At 34.4% G+C, this 16,073-nt stretch overlaps 1 protein-coding gene across 4 annotated transcripts in view; it reads right to left on the bottom strand.

Annotated features, from left to right (window-relative positions):
* The window catches only part of FUT8 (fucosyltransferase 8), a 97,189-nt gene that overhangs the window by 34,330 nt on the left and 46,786 nt on the right, over window positions 1-16,073 (bottom strand). For 3 of the 4 annotated variants that reach the window (XM_039705397.1, XM_039705398.1, XM_039705399.1), the window contains exons 4-7: window positions 13,231-13,362; window positions 11,476-11,896; window positions 3,066-3,181; window positions 2,767-2,935 (exon numbers count right to left, since the gene is read on the bottom strand). In XM_039705397.1, the coding sequence (XP_039561331.1) occupies window positions 2,767-2,935; window positions 3,066-3,181; window positions 11,476-11,678 (488 nt within the window). In that variant the 5' untranslated portion in view covers window positions 11,679-11,896; window positions 13,231-13,362. The remainder of the gene's footprint in view (window positions 1-2,766; window positions 2,936-3,065; window positions 3,182-11,475; window positions 11,897-13,230; window positions 13,363-16,073) is intronic. The other variant, XM_039705400.1, reaches the window with a different exon arrangement.

Genomic DNA, 16,073 nt, shown 5'->3' with positions numbered 1-16,073 from the left:
CACTACCCTAGAGAAAATCCACACAGCTCCTAGGGCATAGCCAACAAACAGCGATTAAGGCATCCAACAAAAAGCTGCTCATATAATTAGCAAACCATTTGCTTAACATCACCAAAATTAACAAAGAACTCTCATACTACTTGTCCAGAAGCACAGAAACTAAAGTTTATTATCTCTTAGAAAGCAAGTCTTAATCTGTGACACAGAAGGCTTTCCTTACAAACAAAACAAAATAAGTATGAGCCTCTTTCCTTACATAGCTGTCTTATCATTTGATAAGCACCTCTTTGTTTTCCCACATAAGGACAGCATCAAAAACTCCTTTAAGTACTTATAATTAACATTAATCTTTCTAATCCAAACAGTAGATTATAACATATATATTAAAATTTCTGAGACACCTTTATGTATATTTAAGTATGTGTGTATATCTATAAAAGTAAGTAATACCAGCAGCACTTGCAGTGTTCCATTTATCTAAAATATAACTTTTTAAGACAGCATTGTAAACAAAAGACCATTTGGCAACAGGCTTAATTCCTTTAAAAAATTCACATGTGCACCTGTACTTAAAACTCACATGTACTTAAATTCAAAAGTGCACATGTACTTAAAAGACCAAATCAAACCAACAAACAAAACAGACAATAAGTAAAAAACCAAAACAATAAAAACCCAAACAAACAAAACCCTAAAACAAACACACTCCCCCCCCCAAAAAAAACAAACAAAAAAACCAACAACAAATAAACCAACAAAGCAAAAACCTTTGCAAAAACATTCCCAAAGTGAATGACAAACATGTAATTTGCTCATTCCAAACTTATGCTCTGTTCCTTTCAGAGAAGTGAGCAGATGGACAGTGGGGAGGGAAGATGGGACTGCTCCTTCCCTGGGGAGGTACTGTGCCTTGTAAGGGCAAAGAACGCCCCAGAGACAGCAGTGCATCACATGCCAAAGGATGTGCACACAAACTGGGAATTTTCCTCAATTCACACAACAAGACTGAAAGATTAAAGTGAAAGAAGGAGACAGCTTGACCTCAAAGGTGTAGGAAAAAACTTCCTCAGGACTAGAGGCAACCAAGTTGTGCATTCTGCAACACAAGATAATTCTACTGCTTGAAGGCAACATTGCAAATGCACCAGGAACACAGGCTGAGTATCTTAGAAACATTTTTTATCTGTTCCTTTTCTAATGCAATTCCTTTGAAATTCTACACTGTATAAACAGATTGTCTAGATTCAGTTTAATAAAAACCAGTTTATGCCTGTTTGATTTTAGCTTAAATTGCTTTATTCTTCTTTGAGGACCTTACCAGACAGGAAGGCCTACACACCTCTATTACAAAGACTAAATAGACTTCAGATTATCCTATATTTAATAACCATCTTGACAACTGAAAGAATACTTGTACTTAACACAAAAATTCTCAGAGGAAAAAAAAAAGAGCAGTTATGATTGCTTGCATCATACACAAACTTCCTTCAGTACCACAGTGAGATTCATCTCATAACTTCCAGAGGTCTACAGGGCAGTTTTATAACTCCATGCAAAGGAGTTTATGCTCCTCATCCTGAAGTATAATGACATGTGAACATAAGGGTGTCAGAAATGCAGAAACTGGAAAATTAAAACTGATTGAATTAATAACCATTGGTGTACAATGGATAGGACTAAGGAAAACTACTCATCCTGGGAGGCAGCAACATGAGAACCTTCTGGCACCAAACACACACAGCATTATTTAAGGTTTCACTGTGGTGACTGCCTCATTCTGGCTTTATAAACAGAGCAATTACATGCACATAAGTGATCCTGTTACCATGGCAAATGTAAGAAAGTCTGGTATTAGACTACTTACTCCAGTTTTTAGCAGAGATAGTTCAAAAGGTACATAAGAATCCATGACCTAAAGTTCAAGAAGCCCAGATGGAAATAACTTCTGTGGAAAATAAATATTTCTGAGAGGAGATAACTATTGAAACAAACTGCACAGGGAATGTGACACTTCTCTGCCAATTCACTGTTCAAGTGAAGATCTCAAGTCTTTTGGAAAATTCCGCTTCAGCCAAGCACTACTTTTATTTCAGTCAAATATATAAAACTGCACTTGGCAGAGAACTAATTGGATGAAATTTAATCATGTCTTCTATATAAATAATAACTCTCAATAATTGAATAGTCCCTTCTCACTTTCAACTCAATCAATCTGTGACAAAATGGATTTTGGAATTGTGGAATATTAAATTACAAAATTTAATGGACTATATTATTTGCCCATATTAATAATCAAATTCATATTGTCTTTCTGTTTTAAACAGTGTTTGCATTATTTCTAAGGAATTGAAAATTCTTCTGATGTTTTCCCCTTACTATATAATTATTTTCAAAGGCTCTTGTTTTATTATAGATGTTCACATATAGAGATCACAGCTTTTTTCAGGGCATTGATTTAAGGTAGTGTATTTAGTTAATTCAACTATTTTTTTATAACTGTTTACTGATGAGACACAAACTGTCATCACAATCCTGTTGGGAACAGAGTTATAATATGCTTAAAGACAGACTGAATTTTTAACAGTTCCTGGATTAATTTTGTTCAGCACAAACAAAACTCATTCAGAAGATTTCAATATAATACAAAAGGTACTCCAACAATAAAGAGGCCTAATGATTGACAACAATGAAAAATATAATTGCCACACATCTTTGAACAACATAATGACAGTTAAATTAAAGGTCAGAACCAACTAATAGAAGTACCTTTCCTGATGACCCAAATCAGACAGAAATTCGTCTATGCGTGTTTGCAGTTCACTTCCTTCTAGATTTTTTAACTTCTTCAGTTCACTCTGGAGGAAAAACCAAAGTTCCTTAGCCCCATTTTCAATCCTCCTTCTCAGTATTTCATGGTCTTTTCCAAGGCCTTCTACTATTAAAAAAAAAAAGGCATAAAAGCATCAGTACTTGTAGCTGAATTACTTGTTAAGAAGCCAATACATGCGTGACACGAAATAACAAAACATCAAAACTTGTTATAGAATTAAAAATTATCTACCAACCATCTCCTGTCTGCTTCTTATAGTTTTCTATCTGTTCTTTGGCCTTTAGAAGTTGCTCCTCTAAAGCATGTACCTTTCCTGCAGCTGGTCCCTGATCAATGGGACCATCTGGTATCCTAGGAAACAGAAAATAAAGAAATGGCATAATTTATAAATATAATTATTTGATAAATTATTTGCATTAACAATTCAGCTCTCCAATCATTTTTATTTCGTACTGTTTTACTGATAAACCTTCATCACATTTCCTTAAAACCAGAAGAAATTAAACACATTAAATAAAGGATTTTAAAAGCACAGTCCCATTGGAGAAAAACAGTGCACAACACAGCTGCAAGGAAATGCAGCCTGATCCTAAACTGTGCTGTTTACAAGACTTCCACTCACCAACAAGAACAATCCAAGGCTCTGCTTGTGAAAATAATATGGCAATTTAACAGTTAACCTGACTGGCACCCAAACAAAGCCATTCTGCTCTTGAACCCTGGCCACAGCTTCTAGGAGAACCCGGCCTCCAGCACTTGATCTCCAGTTAAGTCTTCCTACACATCCACACAGGATCATTTCAACGTATTGCCTGGATTCAGAAAAAGATCCAGCCTTCTTAAATGTACCACTATCATGATTTTTTTATGACAACTCTAGTATTCTAAAGTGTAGATCACCTAAAAAACACCACAAATTGTAACATCCATCTGTTAAATTTCTGATATGTGAGCACAGGAGAAGTATGGAAACACATATCCTGAAATCCATGAGCCATAAATCTCCCCTGAGGGCATTATTGAGTTTGTTCATCATCTCTACTTGAATCCACATATTAATAAAGCAAAATTATTAATGTTTAAAAATTAGATGCTAACTTCTTCTTGCCTTATAAATTTAATGCAGGGAAAATAAAAACCCTTTTCATTTCAAGAGAAATTACCCTTCTGGTTAAAAATTATTCCACATTTTATAAGGTTTTGTAAGAGCTGACCCCAGAAAGAAAAAGAGCAAGCAGATGTGCAATGGGAATTTTTTAGAACTGTAACAAATACAGAATTCTTGCAGAACATGAAGATTCTTCCTTCATAAAGGAATATGAGCATAAAAAGAAACAGATATTCTCTCCACACACAAACACAGAGTTTCACAGCACCATACACAGGAAAAGTCCTTGACAGACAAAAGATGCCTCTGGCATAGAGAAAACAGTGGTTTGAGGGAGCACCTTCCCTGTAAAAAAGAAATGAAAACATTCTAAATATCCTACTGAGATGTTATTTCTTTAATGTCTCTCAAGTCTAGAGAACTAAATGCCGACAAAATTTCAGGGACTGATGAAAGTTCGTTTTCCCTGGAACAGCTGAAGAGAACAAATACCTGATGTGAGCATCAGAAAGGTGCATCACATGAAGCACAGCATTTAAGCATCTTTTTTCAGAAGAGGGCCGGAGAGGTGGAGGAAGAAGCAGCTACATAGCCTGACAGAAATACAGTCAAAAAATTCTGCAGTCTTAAAGCTTCCTACTAAAGCTATCCTATCCCTATCCTAGTAGGGATAATTAAATTACTGAAAAAAAAAAGTCTGTTCTAAAACTACAATGGTAAACAAAAGGGAATTATCATTAACTGTTCGTACATCTGCTTTTTCATGCACTAATGGAACAAGCATGTCAGAACTGTGTAAAATATCCCAATCTTAAACATGAGCACTCCCTAAATATAATCTGTTTCAACAATCAATTTGTACATTTGTTTCTGCAACAAATGTAAGGTGTTATATCCTACTGAGATAGAGTATTGGATTGCCATGTACAAGACAATACAAACAAGCCTTCAAAAAGTATATTGAAATACATTTACATTCTTACACTAATTTCAAACCACCAGATGGAAATGTGTTTGTGATCTGCCAGCTTGGTACCACAATTTGAATTGTGAAGGAACAACTAACCACAAAATTACCAGAAAAAAAATGGAACAGTTTATCCCATACAAGTCACATACCCTAAAGGTAGAGTCTGTGAAGAACAATAGGGTGAAAAGATAGAAAATCATTACCATAAGAAGTCTTGAGACACTGCACACATCCTCTTAGCATAAGTCTCTAAAGTAGCAATTAGAGAATTCTACAGAAGGATGGTTGTGGATGATACGAAAGAGGCACAGTAATGTTGATAATTTGATATAATTAAGATCTTAAAAAGAAAAGTACCATTTTGCCATTTAACATTCATCTTGCTTTGGCACACTGCAATAAAAATTTTTATTATACTTAGACTGTTAGATAAAAGAGCTGGGATGGGGGGATATTCTCTAAGCTAGTTGCTTAGACTTCCAAAAATCACATCATTTTAGCATGAAACTAAGATAGCTTATTCTTTTTTTCAGTTGTATCTCTACATCTGTTACCTCATCAGATTTGGAATTGCTGTCTTCCTCACTTTCATCCAGTCCCAAAATTAAGGAAAAGATTCTTCTCTGCAACCAGCACAGCTTGGCAGTTATTATCCTCTACAAGTACTTCAGCTGAGCTGGATATAACATTTGAGGGGAAAAGTGTTTGAATTAAAATCCCTGTCTAGTCTCATGGCATCCTGTATGCAGGTATTCTGCACTTCTAGTGCTGAATATCCTACTAATTATGCATACTCATGAATAAGAATGCCTATTGAAAAACAGGAATTCTTATAGGAAAAAAGATTCTTACCGAAGTCCTGACAACTATTTTACTCCTTAAAATATGAGAAGTGAGTTTAAGGTAAGTTCATCTAAACTAAGGTGATTCTAAGCAGCAATAAAAAAACACATCAATAAGTATCTAGTACAGAGTATCCTTCACTTACTACTATGGTAAAACTGTAATTAAGTTATGAATACAAAATAAACACCACTATAAGCCACTTAAATGGTCAATCAAGCTAATGAAGTTTACTTCAATTCTCAATAGCTACAAGGTGTGATGTTTGCATGCTGCTTCCTACCATCTGACAGCAAACATAAATTATCTTTCCCATAATCAACTCATCAAATAAAGATATTACTGGATAACTTTAAACATCAAAAAGCTTATGTTGTAGGGATAAGCTGTTTCTGCTTTGTCCCTTGTTAGTAATCCAGATTTTAAAAAATTAATTCTGTGTACATAATCCATATGACTGAGGCCACTTTCTCATCACCTTCAGGTGCAATGACAAAGGGGCAAAGACAAAGCAATGGATCTCTAGTCTGGATCTTTGAAGGTAAAAAGAACCCCTTAAAAATTAATCATAGTGACATTCAATTTAGCTAGAAGAACTGCCATACTGTGCAAAATAATTGTAAAAATAGTTTTTTAAAACCCATAAATTATAAAAACCATTCTAACCTTTTCCTATTTCCAAGATATCTAAAAGGTTACAATAATTTATCAGCAAAAGGAAAAATGTAAGATTTCACAAGTTCATACTCAAATACTTTTTCATTCTTTCATTTATATCCAAGTCCTTTGTAAGGAGCTAGCAGGTTTATAACTGACTAAAGCCACATTATGATTGCCTTTTCCCCTCTCACTTTTTTCTCTTCCCCAAGAAGAAAATAATGTTCAATTATTAATGATTACTAGCACACACAAACAAGAAGAATATAGGCTGTCACTTCATCCTCCTTAGATAAAACCTCCTCAGTAAATGAAACTGAAAGAAAAGAGTCAGTGTTATCTGCAAATAAAAGGCAAGCATACCCCTTATCAATTTAGATCAGCACAGCCCTGATCAGCACTGATTTATATCCACTGCATGTCTTCCTTCCCTTAACTCAGAATTGCACAAAAAGCCAGTAAAAAGAGCAGAAGTGGCCATCATTTAGTTCAATTATCTTCATTCTTCCCACAGTGGGCTGTGCAATACCCTCAGCTTCAAACTTGAGATATTTTAAATACATATAGTAGGAAATGGTACTTTAGTGTTTAAATTTTTATCAACCCAAAACTATTCTTCTATCCAAGCCTCTTTAATGTTTTCTACAGGTTTAAAAGACCCAAAAACTGCCCAGAGTAATTGACAGAAGTAGTTTAAGAGACTTGCTTATGATTAATTGATCTTGAGTTTGGATTCTCCACCAGCCTCAACACCAGTTACATTAAAGCACCTCTAGTGCCCTTTCAAAATTAAATCTGATCTCTTCTTTCTGAAGCTACACTTAGAACTATAAGAATAATGTGTAGGTGTTTGGTTTTATGTGTTTGATGACATTTTGCCCTTTTCCACCTCTGTTCGTCTTTATAACACACGCTCTTAATTCAGAGTAAGAAACAGGTTATCATATTTATCAAAATAATTGCACGTTCTACAAAATGCAATATTTAAAAGACTCTAGGAAGCAAATATAGTCCAAATGTGATGTAGTCATAATATGAACACAGTATGAATCCATTTAACAAGATTCTCTATTTTCCTGAGGAGAACTCTGAAATTACCGATTCCTAAACTGCCAGGTTTATCTTCCATCAAAGTACCCTAAAATATAAAAAAAAAAAAAGACTACCACCCAGTAATACATAAAGAAGCACATGAATACTATGAAGCATTCATGTATTGCAAAAATAAAGAAAGTCTAGGATGAAGGCATACACAGCTTCACAGTTTCCATCCAAGAAAATGGGACATTACAAAAGGTGTAATTTTCAGCTCTCCTATTCCTAAAAGCCTTGTAACATCCATATGCAACAGGGACAGTCGTTAGAAGTCACATCATAATCCTAATAGTAAGCAAAACTTTTAGGTAAAACTACTGGTTTTAGGAAACAACATTATGTAATACTTTGATTTGATTATTACTTCCTCTCAAGTTTCCCTTAAATAACTACAAAAATTGTTGAAAAAAATTCCAGTTTTGCAGTCACACCTACTACATCTGTAATAAGTGTCCTTGAAAGGGCTCTTCCAGGTCTACTGTATACAGAATAGTGAAAAAACAACCTATAAAAAACTCAGACTTATTACTATTTTACACTAATGAAATCTAGAATGCTTCTAAAATAACCCAGATCTGCTCACACAATATTGTTTATAATCATATACAGACTATGATAACTCTCCCAACTCAGTACACTACAATATTCGTGCACATAATTTCTAAAACTCAGACACTACAAAACACCTTTAATTCCATTTATCTTCTGCTTCCTTAACATACATCTGTGCCTCTTTCTAGCCCACAAGCAAGGTTTTTACAAAGCATCATATTGGCAAAAGAAGAAGTATAGTAACTTTCCACCTAAGGCTTTTTAAATACATCATAAAAACTATGTGGTACCTGATCCAATTTCAAGTAATCAGAAGTGCACCAGAAAAGTGTACTCAGTTCCTAAAGGATTTTTTTTTTTATTTCAGGCCATTTACAAAAAGATGTGACTGTTTCAACTTGCATTCTTGCAAAAGTACATCTTAGAAAATAAGTATCAAAAATCCTTGCAAAAATATGAATACTCTTAAGCAATATGGTTAATAAATTAGAAATATTTTAAAAATCATAAATTTGTAGGAACTTTTTTTTAAATCAAACATACAAACAGTTGCAGTGGGTGGAAACCAGAATAACCCAAACAAGTACCTACCCCCGCCCTAAAACTCTAATTCTATTCCTTACACATCTTGTGTGAAAAGAAGCAAGCAGGAGAAAATTACAAAATCAATATCACAGAGAAAAAATGGTTACGAAAGATTTTATAAAACCTTTTCACAGATATGATCTTTGTCAAGTTTGAATGGTTGGCGTTGCATGCACACAAGGTATGTTTCATAGGGTAGATTTCTGGTTTTCTTTTTTGTTGCTGTCTTTGGGGATGAGGGGCTGCTGCATAAACTGGCAGCAAAGGAGGATTCAAATCTCAGGGTGGAAAGATCACTTCTTGTGATTGCATGTTGGCATTCATAGAGAGATGCAAACAAGCACAGTCCAGCTCCTGTTTTCAACCATCCCAGAAGACTGACACCTTTGTCAGGTGATAAGGAAGTCTGAGGAGTCTCAGGAACCCATTATAATGGGAAGTCCAGTCCAAGCAATTGAAATGTACTGAAATGCATTTTACCATTTCAATTAACCATTAGAGATGAACTATCAATTTTCTCTAACTTCAAAATGAAAATTAAGAAAAAACTTACACTTTTACTAAACTACTAATTCTTGTAACCACACCTGCCTTTTGCCCCTTTCTGCCTGCCATAGCTAGCTATTATTAATAGCACAACTATTCATTATGATAATTTTCTAACATCCACAAAACCTTTTTGCCCACCAAGTTAAATTCTGTTAACTTGGACCTTTTTACCAGGCAAAAGTTTTATCTAATAGTACCAAAATACTTTCACTTGTATAGTTCATCAGATGTTTGTCTATTGTTCTAATTTCACAGGTAGGCACTTTCATCTTGTATAAACTGCTCCACAAGTAACTTTAAGATCTTATTTGGAATATTCTTAATTTCAGGAATTATCTTAGCCCTGTGGCATACCATAATATATTCTCTGGCTTAACCACAAATTTTTTAGTGTGCTGTTTTGTTCTCTACATACAAAATCTTAGTGGAAAAGGGCAGCAAAGCCAACTTTTTATCTCATGCCTGATATGAGCTCTATTGATGTAGAGCGTGTTGTCTTACTACTCACATTTAACTGACACTATCAGTAATTAGAGTCTTCAGTACAAAACAAAATATTCTAGCAATTAAATCATATTCAAATAATAGTTCCAGTCTTTCTGCCTTTGATCAGTAAAGCCTAAAATATATTACGTCTTTACTTTAAGATGTAGACTGAAGCAAAAGTAATCTTTTCTGTCTAATTGGATTTCTGAAGTTAAGAGGTGTTTTGTTTCTATGATGTATGCTCACAGCAGCAGTCATCTCTTCCAGGACACAGAAGTCAATCCATGGACTGCTGGTTAATGCCTCATTTTAAACAGACACACTGTTACAAAACTATAAATGGGACAGTTTTAAAGCTAACAGCTATTTTCAACACACCTTAATCCATCTGGCAAACAAAGAAATAAGATACTGAAATTCTATGCCACATTATAATATAATACTTCAATAACACAGGTTGACCAGGATATTTCTAAAACCTATTTGTGATGTTTCTATGTAAACAGTATCAAGGATTTGGCACAGTAAAAATAATGAAAAGGCCCTATATTGTCATGCATCGTTTCCCTCAAAGTGCAATATTTCACCAATCTCATTACTTCCAGCAAAAAACTATGCCTGAAGATCTTCCAGTCTCAAGATGGCTCACTCCAGGAGAGCACTGACTACTGAACCTGGACATGAGTGGCTGTTCAAATGGTATTTAAAGTCATTTAGGCTTTCTCATGCCAGAATTTCAGATTCTCCTGTGGTTATGATATACAAACACTATGAGGAAATGTCTCAGAAATATTGTTAAACAACGTATTTCCAAAGAAGCTGAACGGAGTCCAGTGAACACAGTTTTGCATCTATTTCCTGCATCCTGACACCTTTAATGGAATCATAGAGAAGGAATGTGGAAATACTGTAGCATGTTTAAAGTAGATATAAACTGAGGTTTTTCTTTTCATAAAGCATGGAAAATTATCAACAGCATAAGCTATTATTTAAACCTTGCCCACCAAAAATGCAGTATTTTTCTGAATATAGATAGTCTACTAAAGGTTAGTGAAATATTGAAAGGTATTTAGAAAAATCATGACTGCCTAAAATTTAGTTTAGCCTCTACTTAGCATCTCCTGCCTCTACTGCCTCTGTCTTGAGCAGTAAACAGTACCCTGCCACCAGTAAAATCATTTACTCTCTTCTAGCCACTGTGTAATTTGAATGGGCTATATTTCAATGACTGTGACATTGTAAAAAAGGAGATAATCCTACTGTTTTATAAGTGTTTCTACAAGTTTAGCAGCAAGACAAGGAAGAAAACTTAGATAAAAGAATTTGTATAATGCAGCAATCTATTGCAGATCATCTTCAGCAAGTCAGCATTTATCTTCAACAAGCTGTACAAATGTTTTCAGCAATTTTAAAATGAGCTCTTCCAATTACTGCATGCAGAAGTATAAAGAACTAGATGTTCTAATTTGTACAAATGTCATAATAATTGCACTTGTTTGAAGTTGGCATTGAGGGGTGAATCACCTACAGAACTCTGTTATTGTGACAGTAACACTTCCACACCATTAAATGACTCTTAAATAATGATTACATTAGACCAGAACTAAATGTACATCATTTATTTAAAGGTTTTGCAATATGTTTTCATCTACTTATAGCACAGATTAAAACACTGATATATACTTTTAAATGTGAAATATAATTTTGCAAAAACTCCCACAAACAACCCTTGCAATTTAAATTCTGCTATTTCATATTTCAAACATTTTCTGAGCAGCTTTAATTACTTTGAGTTCCTACCTGAGAGATTCTGCCATGCGCCTTAAGTCTTCATTTTGCTGCTTTAACCGTTCCAGCTTAGCAAGGATCTTGGACAGCTCCCGACTGGAGTGATCCGGGTGCTCGCTATCTCGTACCAGGTGCCCCCCAATATAGAACAGCAAAGTTCCCCAGGCAAAGAGGATGAGCATAATCCAACGCCAGGAACCAGTCCATGGCCGCATTTTCAGAAGTTCAATTCACCCCAGAGCTGCTTCCACTCACAAAATAGCAAACATTTTCTTAGCTTGTACAAAGGTGGACAATTCCAGCTCCTCTGCTTCAACACATTGTACCAGAGAAAAATTATTTTCAGTATTTGTCTTACTGCAACTCCTTAAAGAAGATTCTTATAAGGCTGTACATGGAAAGCATTAATATTGCATCATTCTTCATTTATATTCTGTGGGAAAAAATAAAAATAAATCTGAAATTATAATTCTGATATGTAAAAACATAGTGGACTGCAACTGAGCAAAACATATTTGTATTGTCATTAAAATTCAAGACTGTCAATAGACAATGTTACTGCTTTCTTTCACAGAGACAAAGAAAAAAGCTTTTAACTTTCCACAGAACATTATGCTGAATTCACGAATGAATGACAAAGACTATGCAATTAATCCTGGCTTTGAAACAGACAGAAGAAATGCTGCTTTTTATAAGAGAAATATTTACCATTTCATGTGTCATTTCAGACATTAAAATAGCTTATAAGTCACTCTGGTACCTAAACGTCACTCCTTTACTAACAACACGTAGCTTTTATTTAAGTACAAATACAACTTCAATTTTTTCACTTTCATTACCTTTCTTCTCTATTTTTATCATGACTGCACTCTAACAAATGACATAGCAATTTTAACAGTGTATTTTGTTATTTGCATGTATTTAAAATCAGGCATGACTTTCGAAACACTTCTCTGCTGCTTCAAAACTATCAAACCTATTTTGACAAGTTGGTATTATTAAAACTATTAAAAAAAGAAAACTGCTCCAAAGGCAATACCTTCTGTCACAAAAAAACCACCATGCCATTTTAAAAAATGCAAAATCACTTCACCTCATTTTCTACTTGGCAAAATATCATTCCACTAGGGAACACATTTCCTCATCTATCTAGACCAAATTTTAACTGACAGCAGGTCCAGAGTCTTCTTTAAGTACTTCTCCCTTCTCTTCCTCTCTCTCAGCAATATAACATTTCTACCTTTTTAAAGAGCACATATATGCTATTCTGACTCAATTTTCAAAGTAACCTATTTTTTGAATTCTCAAATCTTTAAATCCATGGTATTTCCTCTGAGATACCATCCACATCTACCTTCTCCCAAATTATTCTTTTCTGTTTGATCCTCCTTTTACCTTAACTTCTTTTTAATTTCATTTAGATATTTTACTCTGTTCCCATTCATTTGAATTCTAGAGCAAAATCTTCCCAAATTGCAATAATTTCCAAACTCATCCAGTTATGGAAATATGCCTGGAGCACACACTTCCAGATACAATAACTCTAACCTTGAAAATGTTTAGTGTTTTCAACAGCACTGAAAATGCTGAAAAATTTCTCAAGTTATCTTGAGAAGAGGGGTAGTTTGCATATGTTTAAAAGAGGCAAAAAAAATCCACTTATGACTAGTAAGACAGGACACAATTGTTTATAGAGTACTTTGCAAGCAAAATATTGACTTTTTTCCCAATCTATTTTTCATAAAATATAAGCTTAAGCAGACTCACAAATCAGGTATCTTCTTCATCAGAGGCAGCGTTGGTCTGTCTCAAACAACAGTGTTAGCAGATCAGACAATCAAAAATCCACAAAATTGATATAACAAGTCATCAGGAACAGATGGTATTCTTCCAACAGTTCTAAGGAAGTTAAAGAATGCAATAGTTTAATTATTAACAGAGGTGTACAACCTCTTACTCAAAATGACTTTGTAGCAAAGGAATGGAAAATTTAAAAAGTAAACTGAATTATTTCTAAGGTCTACAGAACAGAATCCTGCAATTACAGATCAGGAAAAAAATGTATTTGTGTCAGCCAACTGGCAGAAATACTAAGATGAAATAAATCTGCAGACATAAGGATGAAAGTAATCAAAGTAAAAAAGTACTAACATTACTTTTAGAAAGACAAATTGTGCCCCATAAATTTATTAGAGTTCTTTTGAAGATGTAAACACATTAGAACCAGTTCTAATTGTTACATAATTGATTTGGTCAATGTGGATTTTCAAATGGCATTCAACAAGATTCCCAAACTGTTCCAAAAACCTAAGCTGGATGGAAGAAGAAAGATTGTCATGTATTTGCCCACCCCATTAGAAGAGAGGAAATGTACAGAAAGACCAGACAATCAGTTTAAGTGGAAAGAGTGAGCAGTGACCTCTCTGCACCCATGGCAGATTCTGTACAGCTTGACATATTCCTAAGTGGTTGGAAGAAAACAAGGTGAAACATGAGGTGAAAAAGTCTGATAGCAATGATCTGAAGGTCATCAAGATGTTTAATGAAGAAAAAATCAAAAATGGGAAAAAAACCAGTTCATCAGTGTGCAGAGTTGTATATAAATTACCTTTGAGGCCCATTATGAATGGGCTTTAGCTGTGATTGATAATTCTACAAAATATTAGTTCAGCATTGGGCTAAATGCAACAAAGTCCTCCCAGGTTTTATCAGATTATTATCAATCTCTGAAGATGTCATTGTTCTTTTCATAAGTTAGGTCACAGTAGAGTTAAATATAAAGTACAGATGCCAAACTAGCTGAATGAATAGGAAGAACATTCTGAAAAAAACATTAAAAAGCCTATATCTCAAATGTGGTGTATCTGTACATGAGTTCCAACAGCACTTAACTATCAACTCTGTACTGTAATGTGGCTTTTGTACTAATTCTTTTATTTCATACTGTTCTGGAAATGCAAAATGTCAACGTATTTGACATTTTGTCAAAGTACTTGACATTCCAGGAATGAGATATCCAGTGTCCCTGGATATGCCCTGCCTGGAAGAGTTCAAAGCCAGGCTGGATGGGACTTTGAGCAACGTGTTCTAGTGGCATCCCTGCTTATGGAACTAGATGATCTTTAAGGTTCCTTCTAACCAAACCATTCTATATTCTGTGCTTCATTATTTTAAAATTCACACAAGATCTTTATATAAATCAAAACAAAGGAAAAATCAACACATTTTTAAAACGGATCAATTTTTATAGCTTATCCCAGGTTTCTGAAAGATCTCCACACACAGACATGCCACAGCTATTTGCCTGACAAAGTCAAGATGTAACATCAATATCTATACTTGTTTAATTTTCTACAGCTGTTTATAAGGTTTCATACTGTAAACTAAGTTCAAGACTGCCAAGACTGAAAGTATGAGCCTTGAGTTAGAAAAAAACCCCACAGCAGCAGCCCACAAATGCAGCAATTCAAACTCGTCATGGATCATAACATGGTTATTAACACCATCTGACACTGAACATCTAAATAAGAGTCCACCAAACCGAAAAGGTGGGGCAGAGCAGTACCAAAAATATATTTTATTAAGCAGGAGACAGAACAATATCTAAATAGCAGTTGTTAGTGTTATTACACATTTATGCTATAATTATATTGTGAAGGTCCTTTATCTGAGAATATTATGTTGGTTTTATTTTACCAGAGAAAGCCATGAATTTTAATTTAGTAGTTAGTTATCCCCTGAGATTTACCACGATTTCTTGTCTTACATTTGATTAGATTTACCCCTAAACTTGCATTTTCTAGGGTATAAATACATTACATAGTATATTGGTAATTAGCTAATTTTTTTCCTTCCGTTTTAGAATAGTTATTGTTTCCTTTCTAGGGGATCCTGAGAATGGTTCACTACATTCTTGCAATGTTGCTCTCTAAAATAATGTAAAAAAAAAAAAAATCATCTCTTTCAAAAGGCCTACCCTGGATATATGAAATGAAAAAGAATGTGTTCCTTTATTCATCCCAGCAGCTCTAGAGCAATGTTTCAAGCTAATTTTCTTAACAAATTTCACCACTACACACAGTTAAGAGGGTTTTTCAACCTGATCCCTCAGGTAAATCATCTCCCATTTTAAGAGCCCAGGTAGCAACCAAGAAATCCCAGTCACAGGTGCTAGGCATGGATGGAAAGGGAAAGCCCAGTACAAGCAGCAGCTTCCATCAGTATAGTAAATCAAAGCCAGCTTTAATGTCAGTATCAGTGTGGGACTGCAGATTCCACAGTGATATTGGTAACTTTCAGTCATCCCTCAATGCACGCTTGTAAAGATACAACTTTTAGCTGCCATGAAATAAAACAATTTGGTATGACATTAATAGTGCAAAATCTTCCATATACAAATTGAAAAGGTCTCCTGGTTCCCTGAGAAAGAAGTTGAAGAGACTACAGATATCTATAAAAATTTCTCAACATAATGAGAAATAAACAGCACACTCATGTTGATTAAAATGAATGCTTTTTGGTTTTAAATGTAGAAGTTCTCTATCACTCCTTAAAAATTGATTTTTTACTTCAGCTACTAAAGACATCAAACCAATATGAGGAAAAGGTTT

This window comes from Passer montanus, unplaced genomic scaffold (assembly GCF_014805655.1).
Source record: "Passer montanus isolate IOZ18808 unplaced genomic scaffold, ASM1480565v1 scaffold18, whole genome shotgun sequence".
NCBI lineage: Eukaryota > Metazoa > Chordata > Aves > Passeriformes > Passeridae > Passer > Passer montanus.
The sequence above is the reverse complement of the archived record's forward strand: the minus strand, read 5'-3'. Positions and strand labels throughout refer to the sequence as shown.